A 24,135-nucleotide genomic window follows, 5' to 3' on the forward strand; every position below is an offset into this window, starting at 1 on the left:
TTTCATAGAGCTAAAACATTTCAAGTGCTACTCAACTGGCTTTAGATAAGCCAGTCCTTTATTAGTATATAAGTGCTTTGTTAATAGTTCTATCGCTTGAAGTGGAGTCGAAAGAGATGAGTTTTCAGTCTGCGCCAGAAGATGTGTAAGCTTTCTGCTGTCCTGATGTCAATGGGGAGCTCATTCCACCATTGTGGAGCCACGATAGCAAACCCACGTGTTTTTGCTGATGGGAACTTGGGTCCCCCTCGCAGTGCGGGTGCAGCGAGCTGTTTGGCTGATGCAGAGCGGAGTGCACGTGCTGGGGTGTACAGTTTAACCATGTCCTGGATGTAGGAAGGGCCAGATCCATTCACAGCATGGTACGCAAGTACCATTGTCTTGAAGTGGACTCTAGCAGTTACCGGAAGCCAGTGAAGGGAGCGGAGGAGCGGCGTGGGGTTGAAGAATTTAGGAAGGTTGAACACCAAACGAGCCGCTGCATTCTGGATGAGCTGCAGAGGTCGGATGTCACATGCAGGTAGACCAGCCAGGAGGGAGTTGCAGTAGTCTAGGCGTGAGATGACGAAAGCCTGGATCAGAACCTGCGTCGCTTTCTGGGTCAGCTGGGGACGTATCCTCCTGATGTTGTAAAGCGTGTATCTGCAGCAGCGGGTTGTAGCAGCGATGTTTGCAGTGAAGGAAAGTTTGTTATCTAGGATCACAGCCAGATTCCTTGCAGTCTGAGTCGGGGAAACAATAGAGGTGCCGATGTTGATTGTTAGGTCAAGAGTGGGACAATCTTTTCCCGGAAGGAAAAGCAGTTCAGTCTTCTCAAGGTTGAGCTTTAGGTGGTGAGCAGACATCCACTGAGAGATGTCAGCTAGACAAGCAGAGATGCGTGCAACGACCTGGGTCTCTGAGCGGGGAAAGGACAGAATTAATTGGGTGTCGTCAGCGTAGCAGTGCTATTAAAAACCATGCGGGCTAATGACTGATCCGAGCGAGTTTGTGTACAAGGAGAAGAGGAGGGGACCAAGAACAGAGCCCTGAGGGACCACTGTAGTTAATTGACAAGGGTCGGACTCGGACACTCTCCAAGTTACCCTGTAGGTTAGGTCTTTGAGGTATGAGGTGAGGAGGGAAAGTGCAGTGCCTGAAACTCCAAGTTCTTGGAGAGTGCGAAGGAGGAACTGATGATTCACCGTATTGAATGCAGCAGACAGATCCAAAAGGATGATGACAGAGGATAGTGATGCTGCTTTAGCAGTATGCAGTTCCTCAGAGACAGCAAGGAGAGCAGTTTCTGTTGAGTGACCTGCCTTGAAACCTGACTGGTGCGGAACCAGAAGGTTGTTCTGATGGAGATAACAGGAGAGTTGTTTAAAGACAGCTCGTTCAAGTGTTTTAGACAGGAACGGGAGGAGAGAGACAGGCTTGTAGTTTATAACATCAGATGGGTTGAGAGTGGGTTTCTTTAGGAGAGGGTTTACTCTTGCCTCCTTGAGACTGTTTGGAAAGTGACCAGAAGTTAGAGAAGTGTTGATGAAATGGTTGAGAAACGTTAGAATATCAGGAGTGATAGTTTGAAGGAGGTTTGAAGGGATAGGGTCCAGAGGACAGGTGGTAGGACGGGCAGAGGTAATGAGGGTACGAACCTTACTTGGAGAGAGAGGGGAGAAGGAGGTCAGTGTGTGGGTGAAAGGCGGGTCTGGTGACCCAGCGGTGAGTAAAGGTGAGTCAGAAAAGGAAGAGTGAATATCATCAACCTTTTTTTCAAAGTGGTTAACAAAGTCGCTTGACAGAAGGAAGGAGGGGGAAGGGGCTTTGGGGGGGTCCAAGAGGGTGGCGAAAATGGAAAATAGTTTTTTTGGGATTGGAATAGGAAGATTGGATCTTATCTTGAAAGAAAGTGCTTTTTGCCTGAGAGATCGAAGCAGAGAAAGAGGAGAGGAGAGCCCGATAGGTTAGGAGGTTGTCATGGTGTTTGGATTTCCACCATTTCCGCTCTGCTGCCCAAAGGATGGTTCTTTTAGCACGCAGTGCGTCATTTAGCCAGGGAGCAGGAGGGGACTGACGAGCCTGCCGAGATGTGAGAGGACAGAGAGAGTCCAGAGAGGATGAGAGAGTAGAGAGGAGAGTTTCTGCAGCAGAGTTTGGAGGCAGGAGTTGGAACGAGTCAGAGGAAGGGAGGGCTGAGAGCACCGATGAGGCAAAGGTAGAGGGGGAGAGGGAACGGAGGTTGCAGCGGACAGGTGCAGAATTAGAAGGGATTAGTTTGTTATGTTTGGAAAGGGGTAGAGAGAATGAAATGAAGAAGTGATCGGATGTGTTAAGCGGGTTTACAGTGAGGTTAGAAGTAGTGCAGTTCCTTGAGAATATGAGATCAAGGACATTGCCAGCGTTATGAGTTGGTGGGGATGGAGACAGTGAGAAAGCAAAGGCGGTTAACAGAGATGTTAGTTTGTCTATCTTCCCTGTCTGGAGGTTGAAGTCTCTGAGAAGTATAGCGGGAGGACCAGTTTCAGGGATGTGTGAGAGGAGATGATCTAATTCCTCCAAGAAGTCCCCCAAGGCGCCTGGTGGACGGTAGAGAACAACAATGGTTAATTGTATAGGATGGGTTACTGTGACGGCATGGAATTCAAAGGTGGAAGGAGTGAAGTTAGGTAGCTTGAAGAGGGAAAAGCTCCAGTTGGGAGAGAGCAGGAGACCAGTGCCATCTCCGAGTGGCCTGTGTTCGTCGTCCATAACATACGCCTGCCCATACCATAACCCCACCACCACCATGGGCCGCTCGATTCACAACATTACCCTAACCCTAACCCTAACCCTAACCCTAATCCTAACCCTCACACCAGATACTGACTGGTTTTCGGACCCCCCCAATAAAGCAAAACTGCACGTTTCAGAGTGGCCTTTTATTGTGGCCCGCCTAAGGCACACCTGTGCAATAATCATGCTGTCTAATCAGCATCTTGATATGCCACACCTGTGAGGTGGGATGGATTATCTCGGCAAAGGAGAAGTGCTCACTATCACAGATTTTTTCAGATTTGTGAACAATATTTGAGAGAAATTGTTATTTTGTTTATATAGAAAATGTTTTAGATCTTTGAGTTCATCTCATGAAAAATGGGAGCAAAAACAAAAGTGTTGCATTTATATTTTTGTTCAGTGTAGAAAGACTAAAAATCCCAGAGGCGCATAAGTTATGTCACAATTATTTTCCTCCACTAAGAGATAGCTAATATCAGCACCATATAGATATAAGATAAGATAACTTTAACAAGATGCCTGTGTGCTTCTTACCAGGTTGTTATCATACCAGCAATGGGTCTTGCTCGTTTTTTCGCTTCCCGTCTGATGAAAAGACCAGGAGTGGCTGGATCAAGTTAGCTACCTAGCTAGTAGCTAGCACGTTAGTTAGCATTACAGCCTTGTCATTTGTATTAGCCTTAATATGAAGTAACATTAAGTAACCCAAAATGTTAAACAGTAAGAGTAGTAGTCATATTTTGTGAACTCTTTGAAGAGTACTGTCACCGGTGTGATCATTCTATAATACACAATTTAAGCCCGGGGGAGAAATGCTAACGCTAGCATCGGCGATCGCCGATCTTTTCTACTTCATGCTATCTGCACAAATGGTTGACATTAGACATTAAAAAAAGACCAGGCAGTTCAGAGAGAATCAAAGGAAGGCAGGCAGGCAGCTTTGCATGACATTCTTCTGGACATGTTTCATTGTGGTGATACTGAGGGTAGTCAATCGTTTTGTTGAAAAGACAGTAGTGATGGCCATCTTGGTGACGTGTGTTGTTCTGCGAGACCAGAGATGTAGTTCATTGAGCGTTTCACAAAAACAAATGTGTTACTTCACAGTTTTACAACAATATTATTATTTTTTGACATGCAAAATTATCTTTTAAATTGACAAACATCATGTGTAATTTGTGGCACAATTCAAACAGGATCGAAAAATAGTCTTTCTCTCTCCATTGACTTCAATACATAATTTTTTCGAAATAAGGTCCCATGGAGGTCCACCGGAAGGGGAGGGACTTCGCCACTCTATATGGACACAGACTGATGTCCCAGTCGGGAGAATATAAAGCAACCTCACCACAAAAAGTGAAGTTAAGAAATGAATGGGAAATTATGCTAAGCGTTAGTTCTATGGAGCTATTCATAAGTTTTGATCATTCAAAAAAAGTTCAAGTTTTTATCCTGAACTTTGAAAAATACAATGATGTATTCAAAATAAAAATATGTATTTGAAATCATTGTTCAGGTTAAATATTGTTTTGATTCAGTTCAGCAATTTTTTTTTATAAAATATTTATTTTCAGATTTCACTTTTATACATATTTTGATATTTGAATCCTTATTTTTTTCAGTTGCAGATTTTTCGTTTTCAGATTCAAAACAATAATTTTTTCAGTTTCAAATCTTGTTTTTTCAGGATTCACATTGCTTTTTACCTTCAGATCGTTTTTCAATTTCAGATCTTATTTGTGCCTGTAGCACCATCCTTGATGGAGCATATGTGTGGCCTGGACCTGTATTTTACAGGAAAGGAGTGAGCAGAGGGTGGAGTTGTCGATTCTTGTTCTGTGACTATCTGCCTCACCCTCTTAGACTTTCAGTTGCGCGCGCAACTAAAGAGATGCGCTACCATGGAAATCAAACAATGGTGTAGCTGTATTAAAGTCTGAGTGGAAACAGTCGTGAGTAAATCTGATTTTGTCAGAAATCGGGAGAAATGCGGGAGAAATATGACCACGGGAGGAAACCGTGAGAGGGCTATGAAATCGGGAGTCTCCCACGAAAATCGGGAGGGTATGGATAGACTAGAGCAGAAAAGACATCACATAACGTTAGCATTTCAAAAACGTTAGCTTGGCTTAATAATAGTGCGAAAAGACAGCGGTTGTCGCCGGACAAGGATTCCCTCTCTCCTTTCCTGCTGAAAGATGGTGAGTGTACTCAGGGACGAGGAGTCATTTAACCAGCCGCCAGTAGGAGTCAGGCTTTACTTTCTTTTATATGCATAAAGAAAAAGTAAATCTGTTTACAGTTGTTTCATTTGGATGTTGAAAGGTATCCATATATATCTTCATTTTGCTCTCAAAGTGCACCAGATTGATGCACCTAACTTCAATACCTAAAAATAAATCTTCCTGGGGGAGCATGACCCCGGACCCCCCTAGAGGGTGTCAGGTCCACTCCCCACTTCTAAAAATAGCACTTTATCACTGCACTCCCTCTAATCTCAGATGCACCCTTTGTCATTTTGTTAAGTACAGTGAGCCTTTCTAAAAATATACAGTAAAGAGACAAACCCACCAGCATTATAGGATATACTATATGACTTTGAGCCAAATACTTGTTTTTGGGCTTTATAAATAAATTGACTTGAAACAGTTGCTGATTTAGAGTACTGGCACCTTTTTCATTCCAATTCAAGCACTGGGCATAAGCGCAATAAACTGTGCTAGAATTTGAAATTACATATCTGCAACAAGCCAGCAGGTTGTTCTGGTGGACCTGACCCACATCCCCAGCTGTCTCACGGAGAGATACCGCAGGTCCTTCCTTCCTGCAGCGGTCAGACTATACAACCAGCACAGCCCCTAGTAGACCCCGCACAAAACAACGCAGACTATACTCTTGTTGATAAATACCAACTATGTGCAATATTTGCAATAATATGCAATATATATATGCCGTTCAAAACTGTGCAATATATACCTGGCTGCTAAATCATAGGAAATGTTACAGGGTGTGTATTATGTAAAATGTGTAACTTTAAAAAATATATAATTTTTTTTTTAAATCTTTAATACTTTTTGTATGCATGCTTTAGGTAACATTAAGCTGTCTTTGGCTCTTATCTGCTGTAACAATGTAAATTTATCCCCTGTGGGACTAATAAAGGTATTCGGATTCTGATCGCAAAAACCAAGCCAATACTATGCTGCGTTCATGGAGCTATGTGGAAGTGGGGAAGGACAACGCTTGATTGCGGATACGTAATTTCACATTCTAGCACAGTGTATTGCTCTTATACCTTGATTGTTGCCAACTACGATGCTCAACAGCTCGCTTAACGGAACTTTGACGCTGGTATCAGTTTTGTTTACCACCAATCACAGGAGTATTGTGTATTTCTCACGCTACCTAACATCCATGAAGGCAACATGACAGAGGAAGGCCTGTCACTCAGGATGCCAAACTACTCTTTGGTAAGCCCCGCTCCCCAAGCAACATCAGGGCCAAAAGTTTGAAAGTGAAAAAAAAGATCTGAAAGTGAAAAACGATCTGAAGGTGAAAAGCAATGTGAAACCTGAAAAAACAAGATTTGCTTCTAATAAGCTGATTATGGGCGACCACACTTTTATTTTGTATAGCAGTGCACATAGGGTTGTTTTATGTGCTAAGGGCCAATGGAGCTTTTTAGCCTGAATGAGCTGCTATTAACCTGCTGCACTGATTGTGTTTGGAGAAGAAGTTCAAGAAGCAGAGCAGATTACATTCAATGGCTTCTCAGTGAATTGTATTACATGCCAATGAAAACTCACTTTGTTTTTTGCAGCCTGCAAAAAGCATTTCACACAAATACATTTACAGCTTGCATAGTTTAAAGTAGAAATCTCAGTAACACGACACCCCTTAATAAATGTTTGTTTATGATAATGGGGGGTTACGTATTGTAACCCTAGTTATATAAGCACAGGCGGAGCCATCTACTGGGTACTACCTCGTAACCTTACTTTGCGAGCATTCACCTACTGAGATATCTATAAACTTAGCCGGCCCCTCGGGGCGGGCATACCTGAATGTGCAGGCAAGCCCACCGCATATAAGGCGGCCACGCCTCCTGACTGTCATCCTACACCCTCTTCAGTGAGCGGCATAGGACAGACAGAGCCCCAAGTAGAGGGCTCCGCCTGTGCTTATATAACTAGGGTTACAATACGTAACCCCCCGTTATATCTTGCACAGGCTCCACTCTCTACTGGACTCTATGGGTATAGTGGGTGGAGCCCTGATGCATAAACGCCCTGTCGTCCAACAACATCGACCGATCACACTGCCCCTGCCCGGCTTTTGGTTAACAGCCACTGCACCGTAAGTTCTTCTCCTCCAGCTGTGAGTTTACTTGGCTGGTAGAGCACACTCAGACACGTTTACCTCGTGAAGAGTGTAAATGGAAAATAGTGAGCAAGGATCTCCCCGCCAGCCCACAGGCAGGAAGCTTGCACAATCTCTTCGTCAAAGTCAAGGCAAGCAGCAAAGCTGTTTTCAATGATAGTGCCTTCAGGGAGGAGAGCTCCAGATGCTCAAATGGTTCTGTTACCAGAGCCTCAAGCACCAATGGCAGGTCCTATTGCGGGGAGGAGGCATGCACCACTGGGTGCTGTCTGCTGACCCCCTGCAAAAACCGCGTCATAAGAGGCTGACTGAAGGCTGACCTGCCGCCAAATCCCTCATGACAGAACGAAATGGCTGCTGCACACACTTTAATTGTGGAATGAGCAAGCCCCCTGTATACCAGTATCTGTAAGTAGGACAGAATAGAGCCCAATGTACTCCTTTCTTCACACCACCGCTGGAATCCCAACCACTTAGGCCTGTAACAGGCTGTGGTGGATCCTGCCCTTGCTGCCTGGATAGTCTGAACAACCTTGTCAGACAGTCCCCCCTGTCTCAGCCTGTCCCTCTCAGGAGCCAAGCCCGGAGAGGTTGGCCCAGAGTGGGTAACGCCTCTATTGCACCTGCTTCCTGAGACAACGCCCCCCAGACCTGAGGAACCGTCCAGGGCTGGCCCACCATCATCTATGTTACCACTACGTACCACGGCGCCAAGCGGCGACCTGGGGCCACTAGGATGACTGACAGACTCTCTCGTCTCACCCTCTCCAGGAGGGGGAGAATGAGACGCAGCGGTGGAAAGGCGTAGAGCAGCTATCTTGGCCATGGCTCATGTGCAAACGTGTCCACCCCCCAGCGTGGATTGTCCTGCCGAGCCAGGGAGAACCACCATTCGTCAGGCAGGGGCCCGCCTCTTGACATGAGGCCAGCCGCCCTGTTCTCCAGTCCCGGAATTGGACTGGAGAACAGGGCGGAGATAAAAAACATTCTCTGAGGCCCACAACCACAGGTTCTCCGCTGCGCTAAACAATGCGGCGGAGCTGACTCCGTCCTGCCTGTTGATGCAAGCCACTGTGGTGCGTTTGTCGCTCCTCACCAGCACACGTTTTCCCTGTAGTAAGGGTTTGCAGTGCTGTAGGAGCAGTACTACTGCCCGTAGCTCTAGAAGGTTGATGTGCCGAGTTTCTGTCAGAGGCCAGCCACCACCTATAGCTCTCTCTAGGCAGGTCCCCCCCCATCCTGTCACGGATGCATCTTGGACACCGTGACGTAGGAGGTCACCCGCCCCAGCGGAGTTCCCCTCCGCAGATACTTTTGGGACCCCCAGTGTCGGAGGTTGCCCTCCACTGAGGGGGTCACCAAACATTGTTTGTGCCTCTTGGGATCCAAACGAAGGCCGGCAAACCACCTCTGCAGGCGAGTAAGTAACCCCGGCGGTACTACGAGCCGCCATGAGACCCAGAGTCTGCATGATGGTCAAAGCTGTCACCGTTGCCACCTGTTGCAGTCTGCAAACTTCATGAAGCAGGGATGCCTGTCTGCTCTCTGTCAGGGTGGCACGTAGTCTGCCTGCATCGAGCAAAATCCCCAGATACCCGACCTGCTGGTGAGGTATGGGACTGCTCTTCATCCAATTGACCGCAATCCACTTGGATCAATTGGGCTGTGTTTGCGTCTTCCCTTGACCTGGCCATGACTATGAGGTTGTATTACAAACCCCTCATGCCATGGTCGCGAAGCGGCTTGATTGCTGTGGCCACACATTTGCTGAACGTGCGTGGAGATAGGGAGTAGCCAAACGGTAGTCTGTTGTACTCGTAAGCTACCCCCTGGAAGGCAAAACGCAAATACTTTCTGTGCTTTGGAGCAATTTTCGACATGAAAATAAGCGTCCTTCAGGTCGATGGTTGTGAACCAATCGCCCGGCTGCCCTTGTTCCAGTAATCGGTTTATCTATGGAACTTTTTGCAGGCAATGTGCTGATTCAGGCTGCGAAGATCCAGAATGTGCTGATTCAGGCTGCGAAGATCCAGAATGGGTCTGAATTATCCTGTCTTCTTGGGAACCAGGAAGTAAATGGGGTAAAGACCCTTTTTTCTCTCCTGAAAGTGCTCAACCCCAGTTTCAGTGTCCTGTCCCTCCATTCTGTCAGTACACAGCTAAGCTTTCATTCCCCATAAGACTGTGTTAGGGGACATGCAAGCGGCTGCTGAGTCGCAGCAAAGAAGCTGTAGCACTCTCTGGCGGCCCACTCTGCCGCCAAACCTTCCATAAAAGGAAGATTGGCTCATAGGGAGCTGACACAGAAAGGGCCGATTTTCTACTGAGGTCCTTGAACGCGCCGCGGCACGCTCTCTTGGGGCTACGGCTCTGTCATAATGCCGTCTCTTCGAAACGGACATTATGGGGAGATGTGGAATTGTGGAGAGAGATGACTCTTACTCTGGGATAAAAACAATCTTTTTTACTGAATGCATTTTCACACACACATCACTCTAGAACTAGGGTTACAATACGTAACCCACCGTTGTTCTGCGGAGGTCCCTGAACGCACCGCGGCCACTCTCACGGGGGCCGCGCGCCTTCGTATTAATGCTGTCTTTCACATTCAAAGGTGAAACGCATCAATCGGAGCTATTATACCAGGAAAGGTGTGTTTTCTGACAACAGCACTAGCTGGCAATAACGTCTCTTGAACCCGCACAGTGCTTGGACAGCACTTTCTGCGGTTTATTCCACTCATGTGCGCGCGCCCACCTGCCGGTTCCTTTACTGGAGTTTACAGCGGGGCGGCGAGTGTGGGACAGTGTTCTATCCTCTGAGGATGAGCATGAAGCAGCATACGACAAGCTGCGACTACTCCTCATCCACGTGACCAAGGAAATTGATCCAAGAAGCCCTCCCGTAAACACGGGGGCTCCCAGGAGATCTTCACAGTCTTTTTGGAAAGTGCCATGCGTGATCCCCTAGGGACATCAGACGGCAAGCAGCGGTGGCCACACCATAGACCAAGCTATTAATTTGGCCGATGCTGCGGCCAAATAATCGCCCTGACCCGGTGAGGTGGGGGCATCTTGCGGAAGAGCAATGAGCGCGATGCCAAACACACCCGTGTTTATTTGCAGCCGCCCTGTCACGCGAGAGCGGGGCAGAGGCTCTCTGCCCAGCTTGCTGCCTGCTGGGAGCAGATGGGCTGGCACGCTCCGCCGCCATGGTCATCAGCTAGGGGGAAGTACAGACCTGGGCGGTGGACTTCCATGGACGCCGGACCCGGAAGTGCCCGACAACGAGAAGTCCTCATCATCCTCCTTCCCGGCAAACGGAGCCATCCGCCCCGCTGGAATGCCGAACGTGAATGGCACCGCCTAGGCCAGGCATGGGCAAACTAAGGCCCGCGGGCCATATACGGCACGTTGGGCTTTTGAATCCGGCCCGCCGAATATTGGTACAAAATTGTCCAAATTACAGTAAAGACCGCATTCATTTAGCCTTTTTCCTGCAATTCCCGGCATTTCAGTTTATCCCACTAGATGGCGCACTCTAGACATAATTTACCTTTGCTGGATCCAAGAACCAAATACGTCACGCTTACATTGGAGGGGGTCGAGATTAACCTGAGCAATAACAGTTAATGGCGAGTACAGCGAATACAAGTTGTAACAAGCAGTAGCACTGAGCAAAGTGACTAGAACGCGACCACACACTTATAAAAAACACTTATATATATATATATAGAGACACTTCACCTGTATTTGCTCCTGTGGGTAATGTCCACAGTAATGACTCTTTCATGTCTAATATGTGTAATGTGTAATTGTAAAGCGCTTTGAGCACCTGTAAAAGCGCTCTAATAAAAAATGTAATGCATTATTATTATTTATTATATAAAGTCAGGCAACACTAAACCAGGCTTAGTGTGATTCTGTTTATTTTTTATCTTACTTTAAAAACCATCCGTTCACTGTTATTGATCATTGTGAAGAGGAAGACGTTTTCCTTTTGTTTTGTATTATTGCAGCTATCGGATGGAATCAATACATGGGCTACATGTGGCCATCACAAGTATAGTGATCAAGATAGTCAGATTAGCTAACATCACCTGTAGAATGCCAGAGGAACTGTGATGCCAAACAGCTTTCAGACTAAAACACATTCATTTATGGGGTTGGGGGATATTTATCAGCTGTTTGTTGTGTTACAGTCAGACAATGAAAACTTTACAGCGGCCGCTGCCGCGAGTTAACGAGAGAATAAACTCCGGTAGACGAGCAGCACTGCAGCAGGCAGTAATGCAGCTGAACCACATTAATAAACAATGCACCACGGCACTCTGGAAAAAGGTACAAGGTTGGAGAAGTAGTTCTTTAATTTAATCTGGCTTCGTATAATTAAAAACTACCCGACGCAGTCCTCTATTGATGTTGTTGTGAGCGGTGTTGCGGAGAAAATCAGCGACGTAAAACGCTGTGTGGGTCATAAGAAGGCACGTAAAGGGTTACGTCATGATGCAAACGATGACGCAATAATTCACCTTTGAACCTAATTCACCTTTGAACCTGCATCTGTAACAATGATTGGACCAAAGAAAAGAAAAGTCAACATTGAGTGCCGAGTGTATAATGAGGAGTGGACAGCTAAATATTTTTTCACCGATCTGCTACTGGCCCGGCCCGTCTGTCAAATTTTAAAACTCATAGTGGCCCCCGAGCCACAAAGTTTGGCCACTCCTGGCCTAGGCCATATCCTGGTCCCCCAAACACTCGAAGCATAGGTGATGGGGATTGGCGCCCGCTATTAACTTCTTAAGCCTCAAGCCTGTTTTTCAGGTTTCAGGCTCGAAATTGACATTCCCAGAACAAATGAACATATCTTCCCTTCTAAAAGGGTTAAATTAATAATCTTTTTTCTCAAAGTAATGATAAACCTGTGAGTTGGATGTAGAAAAGTCAGAATCAATTTAGATTTTTTTTATTTTAAAGAAAATTCAGATTGAACATAGTAAAAAACTGTAAATTATAGTGTCCGTCCAAAACATATGTTGTACTTATAGTGAAAACTAACCTTGGATGATAGGTTAGTAGACTAAAAGCTTTAGGAATCCAAAGTACAACATATAGTAAGTACCCTGTATCAAGATTGATGCAAAACAAGTGATATTTGACCTTTTTAGACAGATTTCACAAAAAAAACCTCTTCTGGGGCCATTTCGGTGGATTTTCCATATCTCTGGCCCCCCTTCTTCGATTTTGACATGTGACATCTCTTTCTGATCGTTAGAGCCAATAGAATCGAAGGGAGATTGTCCCGCACACACTCATGTTAAAAAAAGAAGATGGCGTCTTCGCGCATTCAATCTTGCTACAGAGCGTAGGAGTGGCCTGCTCTACTTTTTTAAAACGGAATTGCAGTTTTATTGCTTATAGATTATCAGAACATTTCAAAGGGCACACAGCCACATTGGATATTAACCTATGGATTAACTACATCATCGTTGTTATCGTTTTAATGCCATCGAAGACCAGTTTAGACCAGACAAAGATGAAGGTAAGCCATGTTAGGGTTGTGGGCTGCCTAGCGCCACTTGTTTTGATGTACGTTTTTGTTGATAATGTCGCAAGTTTGTATCTTTCAGTGTTGAGGTGGGCACCGTTAGATTCTGTGTCTTTACGATCATAAACGATGTGATGGATGTGCAGCTAGGATAAGTAATAAGGGAGCTAGGAGGGATTTTCTGTGCAGTAATAGGTTAGCATTTTTCGCTCGGGGCTAATTCAGGGGCTCACTATTAGCATTGTGTGTTTTTTTTTTAAAAACAAATGAAAAAGATCAGTTAAATTAGTTTTTTCCCGTTATATGGATATAAAATATTCATAGTTTATTAAATATTAAGGTTCCTTAGACGTTGATACCTGCAAATGAGGCGATTTCGGCCCCGGAACCGGTTCTGTGGGGCCTAAGAGGTGTTAAGCCAGGGCACGAAGGACAGGATTCTAGAAGTAGTGACTCCATGAAGGTATGATAACTCTTTCTTCTTCTTTAAACGTTTTATTACGCTTCAGTTGTTGCTCGCTCGCTGAAGAGAAAAGGATGACAGTCAGGAGGCGTGGCCGCCTTATATACGGTGGGCTTGCGTGCGCATTCAGGTAGGCCCGCCCCGAGTCGCGGCTACGTTTATAGATATCTCAGTAGGTGAATGCTCGCATAGTATGGTTAAGAGGTAGTACCCATAGAGTCCAGTAGAAGGCGGAGCCTTTGTAAGATATAATAAAGCTTTGTGCAAAGCTAAGCTAAAGTCTGATCAGACCAGAAACAGTTTGGAATATGTCACAGACTCAAAAAACAACACTTCTTGTTTCTATTTAAAAATAAAAGCCCCATAGAATTTTTTGCTGGATGGAGTCCATTTATTTGCTAACGAAACGCTTCTAATCTAAAATATTATTAGATAGTGTTGTGTTGGATTTTTTTTCTAAATGGAATGTGAATGACAAGTAAAACATTTGATTATTGATTATTTTCAACAATAAAATGCAAACTCTATACATCATTCTTTATTTTACGTACAGTATACTCTACTAATTTACTACACTCTACTAATACAATGAGAAAGTTCATAGTATTTTACAATTAACACTTGGGGGTTTACGATTTTTTTGTAGCCTGATGATAATTGAAAATCACACTTTCTATTCGGTCAAAAGCTCATGATAGCATACCTTGGCTAGCAGAACCTTTGCTGTTCCCATACTTTGGTCCAGATGCCTTCCTCTGCAAGGAAAAGATATATGAGCATCGCATTTATCTTTAATTCTTTAAAGCAGAAAATGCTCATTTGCAGTGAGTAAAATATAAAAATGAACACAAAACAATTAAATACACTTCTCATGTTCTCGACAAGAGATTATCTGAAGAAGTCTACTGAGTATGAGCTGGCTCTGTCTGAACATCTATAATTCTTCTCTCTGCTGACAAGAAGCACTCACAGGGATTACATCATTCAGTTTTTAACATTCCAATTATTCACAGAACATGCTGTTTTAAAAAAAAAAAATTGTTAACACACAAGCAAAATTCATACAGATAAGGGTTGAGGGTGTGATTTAATTCAGAGCACTTTGCATTTCACTAATTCATATTCACAGCGTATACCATGGGCCAATCCTTTTACCTAAAGAGGGAACAAAGTACTAAGTGACGTAACGACGACCCAAATGGACCCATTGGTCCAATCCGTGGAGCTCCTCACACACACACACACACACACACACACTCTTTTAGCGCCAAAAATGTGACGCGCTGGGGGGGGGGGTGATAGTGGAGCCGCGAAGCGCGGCAAAATTGTGGCGCTTATATGGCGTTATATTTGTGCCTCTATCCTGAGCACGCAATGAAACATGTTGAGCATAGAAAATGCTATTGAGCGCGCACTTGAACACTTTTGAGCACAGAGAAATATATTTTCTCTCATAAAACTCCTGCTCCGTGCGCAGGCAGACCGCTGCACGCGCTCTCTCTCCCTCGCTCGCTCGACCTCTCCAACCTGTGCGCGCTCAACTTTGCCTGCGCGCGCTCAACTTTGCCTGCGCGCGCTCGCTCAAATTGTCACAGCGTTACAAATGTGCCACAAAACCAACCAATCGGAGAACTCGAGAAGGTCAATTCAGATTGGCTGGCCGTCTCCAATCATATCTGAGATGAGAGAAGAGAGGGATTTTCATTTTCGGTTGCCATCAGGCTGTTGGCGTTCCTATTATCGTTGACATTTACAGGACATGACAGACTCGAACGAAGAGATTACTACGCCACAGTGTCAGGTGAGTTATACATTTCTAGTTTTCTGATATCACGTTATTGTTTGTAATACCTTTGACGAAACCTTTTATCCGATCGTTTCAGATAAGGGCGAGTTTGCTAGCCGGCAACATAGCTATATGGATAGTTTAAGCAAACAGCTAACAAACCGTAGCCTAATATTAGCGCTAGTATTAGACAAATATTGTCAATATAAATTGCCATTTATACCCATCTGCGCCAGCCGGTAATATTTACCTTATAGAACATTCAGTGATTTTCGCGCCATTGATCTTGTGCGAAGCAACGCCTGTTGTTTATTGCGGTTCCTAATAGAGAGAGAGAGAGAGAGAGAGAGAGAGAGAGACACTTTGCACATAACTCACGGTAGCGATCTTTTATGCAATCTGCACATACTAGATGTCATATGAACGCTGAGTCCACAGATTCTATTGGTATACGTTTCATCACTCTGCGATAAAAACGCACTCTTAACCCTGTGTTCTAGTATCATAAATAAAAGAACATTGTACCTTGACCCCTGGCGGTTCTAGTTTAACTGAAAATATGATCATGTTAATGTTACATCCTGAATTGATTTAGGGCGATGGTGCAGTTGAGTCAGCAGCCAGAAACCTGGTGTCTTTGCTCCTTAACACTATGGCCGCAAGCGGCTCAGGAAGGCCGACGGAGACAGAGCCTCCTGCACCTAGGAATGTAGTGCCAGTGACAGTGCCGCAAGAGATGGCAAGGTTCGTATTTCAGCCACATCATTATATTTTCGTTTTGCTTAAAAAAATTCAAAAAATCAATGTTGTTTTCTTAAGTCCAGTAGTCACATCGCTGACATGATTAAATTAAAATATGAACTTGGACTTGAACAAGACTTGGTTTGTAATAGCATTGGAAAATATATATAGCCAACATGTACTATTTAGATTTTTTGTGCAACACTTGATTGTTATAAATAAATATAAAACATATAATTTATTCCACAGATCTTTTCCAGGATATTTCAAACCAAACTTCCGTCGTGGTAAAAAGAGGTGTTTGACTGCCACCAAGTATCTTGTTAAGACAACAAGTAAAACAACTGCTTTACATTTTTATCTGTTGCCAAAAAATATCGCCCACACACCGTTGCCAACTGAGGAGCTTGAACTCCTCCAGGCAGGCATGGGAAGACAAACACTGACTCTTCCTGAAGATGGTGATCACACAGAGGTATCGTTTGTCAGTTCATTTGTTTGACTTATCATTAAAGTCAATTATTGTACTTCAGCGTATTGTCACCATCAATGTTTTTCTCTCTCCCTCTCAAGATTTTAAGGCTCCTGGCTGACACATTTCCAAAAATGGAGGGTCTATGTGGAGGATGGCTCTTGCATAAGGCTACAGGTTTGTGGGATTTTGTTTTGTTGAGTTTTCATATTACTGTATTACTTGTTGGTGTGCATGAACCCTTCTGAGGTATTGATTACTTGTTGTAAGCATTAGAGGTGGCAGAATGACAAAACATGTTCTCTCTCTTTCTCTCAATTAAGGTGGCAGTGGAAGACGAAAGCTCACTGTCATTCCACCAGAAGCAGAGGGGTATTCTGTCAAAGCTCTGCGAGCTATGTCAGCAGGTGGCAAAGCCACTTTTTACATAGTACCACTTCAGGAGACATTGGACACCGCTCCACTGCCTCCTGACTCGCACTGCTTTGCAAAAATGCCAAAGAAGACATGTTTCCAATGTCATGAAGTGATGCCTTTGCAGATGCTTGCAGTACACATTAGGACATGCAGTGGAAAACTGTCCTCTGATGAGACTGTTGATGAGGTGAGAGCAAATTCTTTTTGTATTTGGTAAATTGCCTTTAGAAAAAGACGAGGAAAATATAAATTGTTTATTGAAATAAATGACTTTTTTGTTAATCTGCAGTCCTCTGATGAATTGTGTATCGTGGAGAACGCTTGCAAGGTACAGTAGAACAGCACACAACTAAACTGCACAATCAGTTTAGTTTAGTGTTTCAGCTGTTTGTAACATGGAGCATATTTCTTTCAAACTTTAGGTGGTGTGTCCAATTTGCACCAAAGAATTCCCAGACGATGAAATCACAGTCCATGCTAGTCTATGTGGAGAGAGGTGATCTGTCTTATTCTGCTCTTTGTATCATAAACATTATATTTGATAGATGTACCACCTGTAGAATGTCTACATATTCAGTGTTTTAAACTGCATATTGTTTGTGCAGCTTTGAATGTACAGGGACTCCTGCATCAGAGAACAATAGTCCAAGTACAGCTGCTCAACCTCCAGTATGCAAACCAAAAAGGTATGTTTTATTAAGATGACCTTTGCATGAGTTTATATCAAATACAGAATAAATAATGAGCACCATCATGCAATCCACATGCTTTAATGTCTCCCCCAAAAGCTAACTCTCAAATTATTTTAACAGGCTATTCAAAACATAGCACATGGTGCACTCTTTTCTAATTACGCCACTTGATAGCCCTTTCTTTCCCAAATATTGTTCAGCATAATAATAGGACAGTTATATGGCAATAATGGATACAAAATGTTTGGAAAATTGGGATAGTCTTATATTTTCTCTGTCCTCTTCCTTAAGCACGGAAGATGTATTGCGCTTACTTGAACACCAAGTTGACAACACAACAGAGTTCAAACTGTGTGTGGACAGAGACGGCCTTCCAGACAGGGGCATTCTCCAGTGGAAACGAAAAAAAGCTGCATCTCCTGCCAGTGCTCTTAAGGTGGTCTACATAGGAGAGGCAGGCATTGACACTGGAGCAATAAGGAAAGAGTTTTTGACTGGTAAGTTCATTTAACTGTTTAGTTTTGATATTAAACAAAACCAAAGGATCATTGCTTATTTGCTTTTTTTCTGTAAGACATGGTTTCAGGTATTGAAAACAGATTCTTTGAAGGAACTGGGAGCCAGGGGAAAAATCCTAAGTACTCTTTGACAGACCTTGATAATGACAACTTCAGGTTGGTAACATACTGTTTTTGTACACGTTGTCATTTATGTAAGGAGTTTTTTTACAAAGACTTTCTCTACCTTGCACACAGAACTATTGGTGAAATAATGTCAGTAAGCATCGCACAAGGTGGCCCACCTCCTGCCTTTCTGAGAGCGTGGTGCTACAACTTCCTCTGCACAGGAGAGGTGGACATTCATTCACTTTCAAAGGAGGATGTTTCTGATATAGAATCCGGTCTTCTCATCAGCAAGGTGAGTACTCTGTTGAGCATTGTTAGATATGAATTAGATATATGTTTTAACACCTATTGTAAATCTGTCCTTTATTTCAATGTTGCACATTCTCAGGTCGAAGATTCTGCAGATGAGCAGTCTCTGATGTTGTGGGCTGATGAAATTGTCAGCTGTGGATATACAAGCCAGCTCAAACTGGACAATAAACACAGCATCATTCGGTAAGAGTTGTACAATATTAATTTTACAATGTTTATTTTTCAAACCAGTGTGTAATTTCTTTCTGCTTTTCTTCAAAGAGCAATTGTCTTACATTCCACAACAAGACTGATTCCAATGCTGCAGCAACTCAGAAAGGGCATGGAGCTGTATGGCCTGGTGGATCAGATGGCTAGAAACCCTGAAGCTTGTCACTCCTTATTTGTTCCAGGGAAGATCACCAAAGTAAGAATTTTAACTGCCACTATTTATTTATTTTTAGACTCTATTCTTCTTTTGTATTGTACTTTTCATTCTGTATTGCCTTAATAGCTTTGGTTTGAACACTTGCAAGATATTAAACTAAATCTGCATTCACTCTCTTTATAGCCTGATGCAGATTTCATCATGATGAACTGCCAGCCACGTTTTAGCGAAAAAGGGACGTCTAAGGAGAGAACTGAGAGGAAGGTGATCAACTTCCTGCAAGATTTCTTGCAGGAAGTTGAAATGTCTGGTATGATATACTGTAGAAGGCAGTACACATATGAATGAATGCTTTACTGATTTGAATGTACTGAGCACATACCTAATAAATGTTCTTGGATATTTGCTTTTCTTAATTTGTGTTATTTAAAATATACATCCGTCACAGATGGGGAGACAGACAGTGCAGCTGGTGACAAGGAGCCTCTTGCAGTGCCACACGTGCTCCAGTGGATGACAGGGCAGGCCCACATCCCCATCCTCCCTGATGAAAAGAGACATTTCAAAATAACATGCAAATTTGACCATGACTGCAGGGAGCGGCTAGGAGATCACTTAATTTGTTACCCAATTGTGAGTGCGTGCACTAAAACTGTGACTTTTCCAGTAAAGCATCTCAGCACTTACACTGACTTTAGAAGAATCATGGGTGAAGCAGTGAGATATGGTGGTGGATTCCACAGAGTTTAAAACAACTAGCTCTACTCAAACTAAGGCAAGAGCTGAGTGTATATATGTTTAAATATATTTGTTAATGTTTGATGAAGTCATGCTTTTATTAGTTGGGAAAGCATACATTGTTACAAAGTTTTTTAACAAAACATCAGACAAGCAGAAAGGCAAATAAGGACCAATGGTTGGGCTCTGTGTATTCTCAACAGATATCTGTTAAACAAGGTTGTTGTAATCAGCTAATGTGTCAGTTTAAGAGTTCACGTTCAATTGTCATTGTACACACTGTGCAAGAATCGTGTGTACAAGTCACGGCCATGTGACTGAGAATGTTCCAGAGGATCAACAGTTCTCTGAAGTTCTTCTAGGTCTTCGTCATCCAGGGGGCACACAACTTCAGGAACCACAACTGCCCCGTTTGAGTCTTCTTGCAGTATGGTACTCTCCCAGTTGATGCCTGGGTCTTGAAGTTCCTAAGGATCCAGGAAAACAATTAAAATACGTTTAGTACATGATGTATTTTCATACACTTATGTAACGTGTGATTTTAAAAAATAAACATGTTACATAAAGGTGATTTTGTTTACTCAAAGTTGTATTATTCTAGAAATACTAGTTATTGAACAGGTTGCTGTTTCCAATAATGTTATACATCTGTCAGATATGCCTCTCATCACTCAATGCAACAGAACTGTAAGGTTTGTAGATGGAAAAAAATTGAATTACAGCATATCTATGCACAATTGAAGACAGAAGCTCACATTGATTCAGACCTTTTAACCATGTTGTTTAGAAATAAATATTTTTAAAAAAATGTTTGGCTTTCATGCTCCATTGTCCAATTGGCATTGATGTCTATTATGTCTCAAAACTAGATATATCTGCCTACAACTCAATTGTTTTTTAAAAATATTTAATGGGAACTCTATAACTGTTACCTCAAGTCTCTCCCCTTCGTCTAGATCTTGTAGATGTCCCATACACCACAGCTGTTCAGGAGTGAGACCTCCCTCTGTCCTTAGAGGATGATTATTCCATCCTTGGATAAAGGCGTCAAGGTCTGCTCGAAGTCGAGGGACAAAGATGTAGTGCACACCAAAGAGGTGAACCACATCAGAGATATCAAGCAGACCATCTTCCTCCAGAGAGTGAAGAACATCATGGTACTTGCTGCTGACTGCAACCCAGACGTCACGCCAAAGTCGCTCTATCCTAGAATTGCATTTTAATTGATTTACTTGGATTTATACAGCTATTTGTGCTTTCATTGAACAACCAAACTGCTACAGTTACTAATAATTATACAGTCAACATTTCAAGACATAAAAACACAACTAACCTCTGATTGTGGACACTCTTTCCAGAGATAAAGCTGGCTCTTCCTGTGCCCCGTGTGGCAAACATGTATTGTGCGATGTCCACGTTTTCGACTCCCTGATCCGCCCTTACCCTAAGATCAAAATACATTTTAATAATAAATAATTGAATAATTAATTTAACAAGGTTTACTTTAACTTCAGTAGATGAAATGAAAGATATTGTAGCTAGTATATTTGTGTAAAAAAACATCCACTTTTTGTTTTGTCAGGGCAAAATACCTTGATGGTAAGCCATGAAGCTGGGTTGATCTCAGGAAGAATGAGTATGCAGTTGATGCTCTGTTATTTGTTGCAGCATCCAAGTACATGATCTGCATAGAAACCAGATGAAATCATTTACATCTGCTTTCAGCTATGGCTAGCCTTAGAGCTTTTAGTGTTGTATTATACCATAAAAGAAAGATCGGCACGTCCTAAATCTTTACACATAGTTTCATTTCATTTCAACAGAACCATCAACAGGATTTGGTATTTCAATTATTATATAGGTAATTTTCAAAAATATCAACTTGGTATATTTTACATACTAAAATGCAGCTTGATTTATTACAGCTTCCTCAGATATATTTTCTTTAAGGCAATACATTATTGCTCCCTTAAGATGCTTTGTATTAAAAAAGTATAACCAGATTGGATAATAATAATTGGATCTAAACAGGAATCATTACCTTCTAGCTCAATAATTATTCCAAGGAGCAGGAGAAAAAATATACACTTTTTGATCAAACTAACGATAAGAACTACATGTCTTAAGCAGCAGATTATGATTCCATGCATAGGTCAGCTATGTCGTCGTGTGGATGTTGAGATCTTCATACAATATGCATTTTAAGCTCTAATTATACAATCAAAACAATCTGCATCAAGCTAATAAAATTGATGATTCCCCCCCTAGACATGTTTTAAGATGTGTATAACATAATCTATAAATATGCAAATAAGTGTTATTTCAGAAGTATAACTGCTGGTCACAAGAGGCTTTGTACTTTAAGCTGCATTTCTTTAACAATAATAAGCAACAACACATTAATTACCTTCCTTGAGTAGCCATCCACTCCACCAAAGACCACAATATTGTACCTGTTCAAAAGGGAAAAAGGTTACTATATAACTAAGGTTGTTCTTATTATATACTCCCAACATTCACTGTGTAGGTAATTGCATAAACAGGATATTTTACTCTACCTTATCAGTTTATGATTTGTGTCAATGTGGACCAGGGAGAGAGGGCCTCGCACGGAATAACTTCTTCGCACAACACACCCTAGTTCTGTGATCCGTCTGAAGATCCCAGCAGCATCAACCCGATGCATAGAGGCCATCATTGTCCACCACTGAACACGGAGGCCCATTGAAACCAAATGGCCTTGAACCATTCGATAACCAGCATTTGGCATCTGACTTTTAATACCTAAAATTACGTTGTCAAGTTCTTGGTCAGTCATTGTGCTGTATGATCCTCTTATAGACAAGCCAAATTCTTGCATTCTCCTGTAAATCGTTCTTCTTGAAACGCAGAGGCATTTTGCAATGCAGGAGACTGGTAGATGTGTGTTCAGCAAATGTGTTAGTTTTTCTCTCTCTATCACAATTTTGGGTTGACCAGAACCTGGACCAACTTCTGTTTCCTGTTCTACAATGGGCATAGACCTTGCGTTAATTTCCAACCGGACAACATGATGTAGGTTTCGTATTGCTTCTGTAATCTCTGATACACCTCCTATCTGCTCATGGAACGATTCAAACATAATCAGCTCATGGCGAGTCAGGAACTCCAAATAATCCACATTTAGTGGTTGCTGGTTCAAGGCTGATTGCAGTTTGGTGAGAAGTCTTTCCATCAACTGCTGTCTCAATACGTCCTGTTGGACAGACAGAGCTCAGATTAGTTAAGAAGAGGGACTCGTTGTTAGTCATATAGGTGACTGATAACGAGCTATGAGATGTGGAAGCTAGTAATAACGTTACATTTACCCCTTATATAATATCAAATAATAATTAGTTTGATAAAGTTTATCCACAAAACAAGTTAAATTATCTCCTTAAAATTACATCTACTCCTCCCTCCTTAAAAATGTCAGAACCTATAAATATGCAAATATGTTTCATTTCACAAGTTTAACTGCAACACGATGCCTCCTAGTTCACTGTAAAGTCAATTCTCAGTATTTGTGCACCAGAGGCTTTATATTTCAACATCCAAATCTTATTTTCAATGAGCACAAAGCAACACTTTCAGCAGATTAATATGAAGCCTCTCTCTCTCATCATCTGAGAGCTCAAAATCTGAATCTCCCTGAACTATCTGGTACAGAAAAAGTCTGCTTCAGTTCCGTCTCCTGCAACAATATTGAGTCATTAAGTCCATGAAGATGGTCCTGACGTCCACTAGAATGGACATTTATAAAAGGGCTGTTATTTGAAAACTTGAATTATTTAATTGCTTTCAGAACTAATTATATAGTTCCTCACACGTTAATAAACAAGAATATATATGATTTTCATGGTAAAAATTACAATTATTCAACAATATTTGACTTCTCCTCCTGATTCTATAACATTTTGTTTTTGGTATGCCAGCCATTTTGGATGAAAAGAAAGAGGGACTTCCCAGCATGCAATTTTAACCAATGACACATCACTGGAAAGACCAGGATGTCCTCTGTACAGTACATCAGGGATTGATAGAGTAGCTCAAAAGAGTAAAGTCCACTACAGAGGACATTTTCAATGGGCTGGGTCCCAGGAGACAACCAAATCAAAAACGACTTACATGTGGCCTTGCTGTGACATTTTGTTGCTGTTCATTCGACATTGTCGGATGTTGTGGCCAGCTGGGATTGATAGAGAAGGATGAGTCAAACTTTAGTTACTCACACAACAGCCGATGTCTCAAGATAAGAAGACATATAGGCTAATGTTAATTCTACAGCCCTATAATACAGAAAAATAAAAAGCATTTCTGAAATATGAGTCAATAATTACAAGAACAAATCTACTATAATCAGTCATCTTTTTATTTTTTATATAAAGAACATATAGCTATGTTGCCGGCTAGCAAACTCACCCTTATCTGAAACGATCGGATAAAAGGTTTCGTCAAAGGTATTACAAACAATAACGTGATATCAGAAAACCAGAAATGTATAACTCACCTGACACTGTGGCGTAGTAATCTCTTCGTTCGAGTCTGTCATGTCCTGTAAATGTCAACGATAATAGGAACGCCAACAGCCTGATGGCAACCGAAGATGAAAATCCCTCTCTTCTCTCATCTCAGATATGATTGGAGAAGGCCAGCCAATCAGAATTGACCTTCTCGAGTTCTCCGATTGGTTGGTTTTGTGGCACATTTGTAACGCTGTGACAATTTGAGCTAGCGCGCAGGCAAAGTTGAGCGCGCGCAGGCAAAGTTGAGCGCGCACAGGCTGGAGAGGTCGAGCGAGCGAGGGAGAGAGAGC

General features: G+C 42.7%; 2 protein-coding genes across 4 annotated transcripts; one reads left to right on the top strand and one right to left on the bottom strand.

Annotated features, from left to right (window-relative positions):
* Positions 1-14,832: 14,832 nt before the first annotated feature.
* On the top strand, positions 14,833-19,315 carry LOC307020111 (uncharacterized protein). Of its 3 annotated transcripts, XM_079651261.1 has the most exons (15): positions 14,833-14,951; positions 15,532-15,680; positions 15,927-16,152; positions 16,251-16,326; positions 16,473-16,753; positions 16,856-16,894; positions 16,989-17,062; positions 17,172-17,252; positions 17,550-17,755; positions 17,833-17,932; positions 18,014-18,176; positions 18,273-18,379; positions 18,458-18,602; positions 18,747-18,873; positions 19,012-19,315. In XM_079651261.1, the coding sequence occupies exons 1-15, from the start codon at positions 14,910-14,912 to the stop codon at positions 19,311-19,313; spliced, it is 2,118 nt and encodes a 705-aa protein (XP_079507387.1). In that variant the 5' UTR covers positions 14,833-14,909; the 3' UTR covers positions 19,314-19,315. The 3 variants fall into 3 exon arrangements, with proteins under 3 accessions (XP_079507387.1, XP_079507388.1, XP_079507389.1); XM_079651262.1 differs by lacking the exons at positions 15,532-15,680; positions 15,927-16,152 and having other exon boundaries at positions 14,893-14,951; XM_079651263.1 differs by lacking the exons at positions 14,833-14,951; positions 15,532-15,680 and having other exon boundaries at positions 16,121-16,138.
* Positions 19,316-19,380: 65 nt separating this feature from the next.
* On the bottom strand, positions 19,381-23,923 carry LOC307020113 (uncharacterized protein). Its single transcript, XM_079651265.1, has 8 exons — positions 23,830-23,923; positions 23,448-23,508; positions 21,860-22,536; positions 21,709-21,754; positions 20,894-20,985; positions 20,635-20,745; positions 20,234-20,507; positions 19,381-19,768 (listed from the first exon to the last, which is right to left on the bottom strand). The coding sequence occupies exons 2-8, from the start codon at positions 23,487-23,489 to the stop codon at positions 19,562-19,564; spliced, it is 1,449 nt and encodes a 482-aa protein (XP_079507391.1). The 5' UTR covers positions 23,490-23,508; positions 23,830-23,923; the 3' UTR covers positions 19,381-19,561.
* Positions 23,924-24,135: the final 212 nt, after the last annotated feature.

This window comes from Notothenia rossii (assembly GCF_949606895.1).
Source record: "Notothenia rossii genome assembly, chromosome: 9".
In the NCBI taxonomy this organism is placed as follows: domain Eukaryota; kingdom Metazoa; phylum Chordata; class Actinopteri; order Perciformes; family Nototheniidae; genus Notothenia; species Notothenia rossii.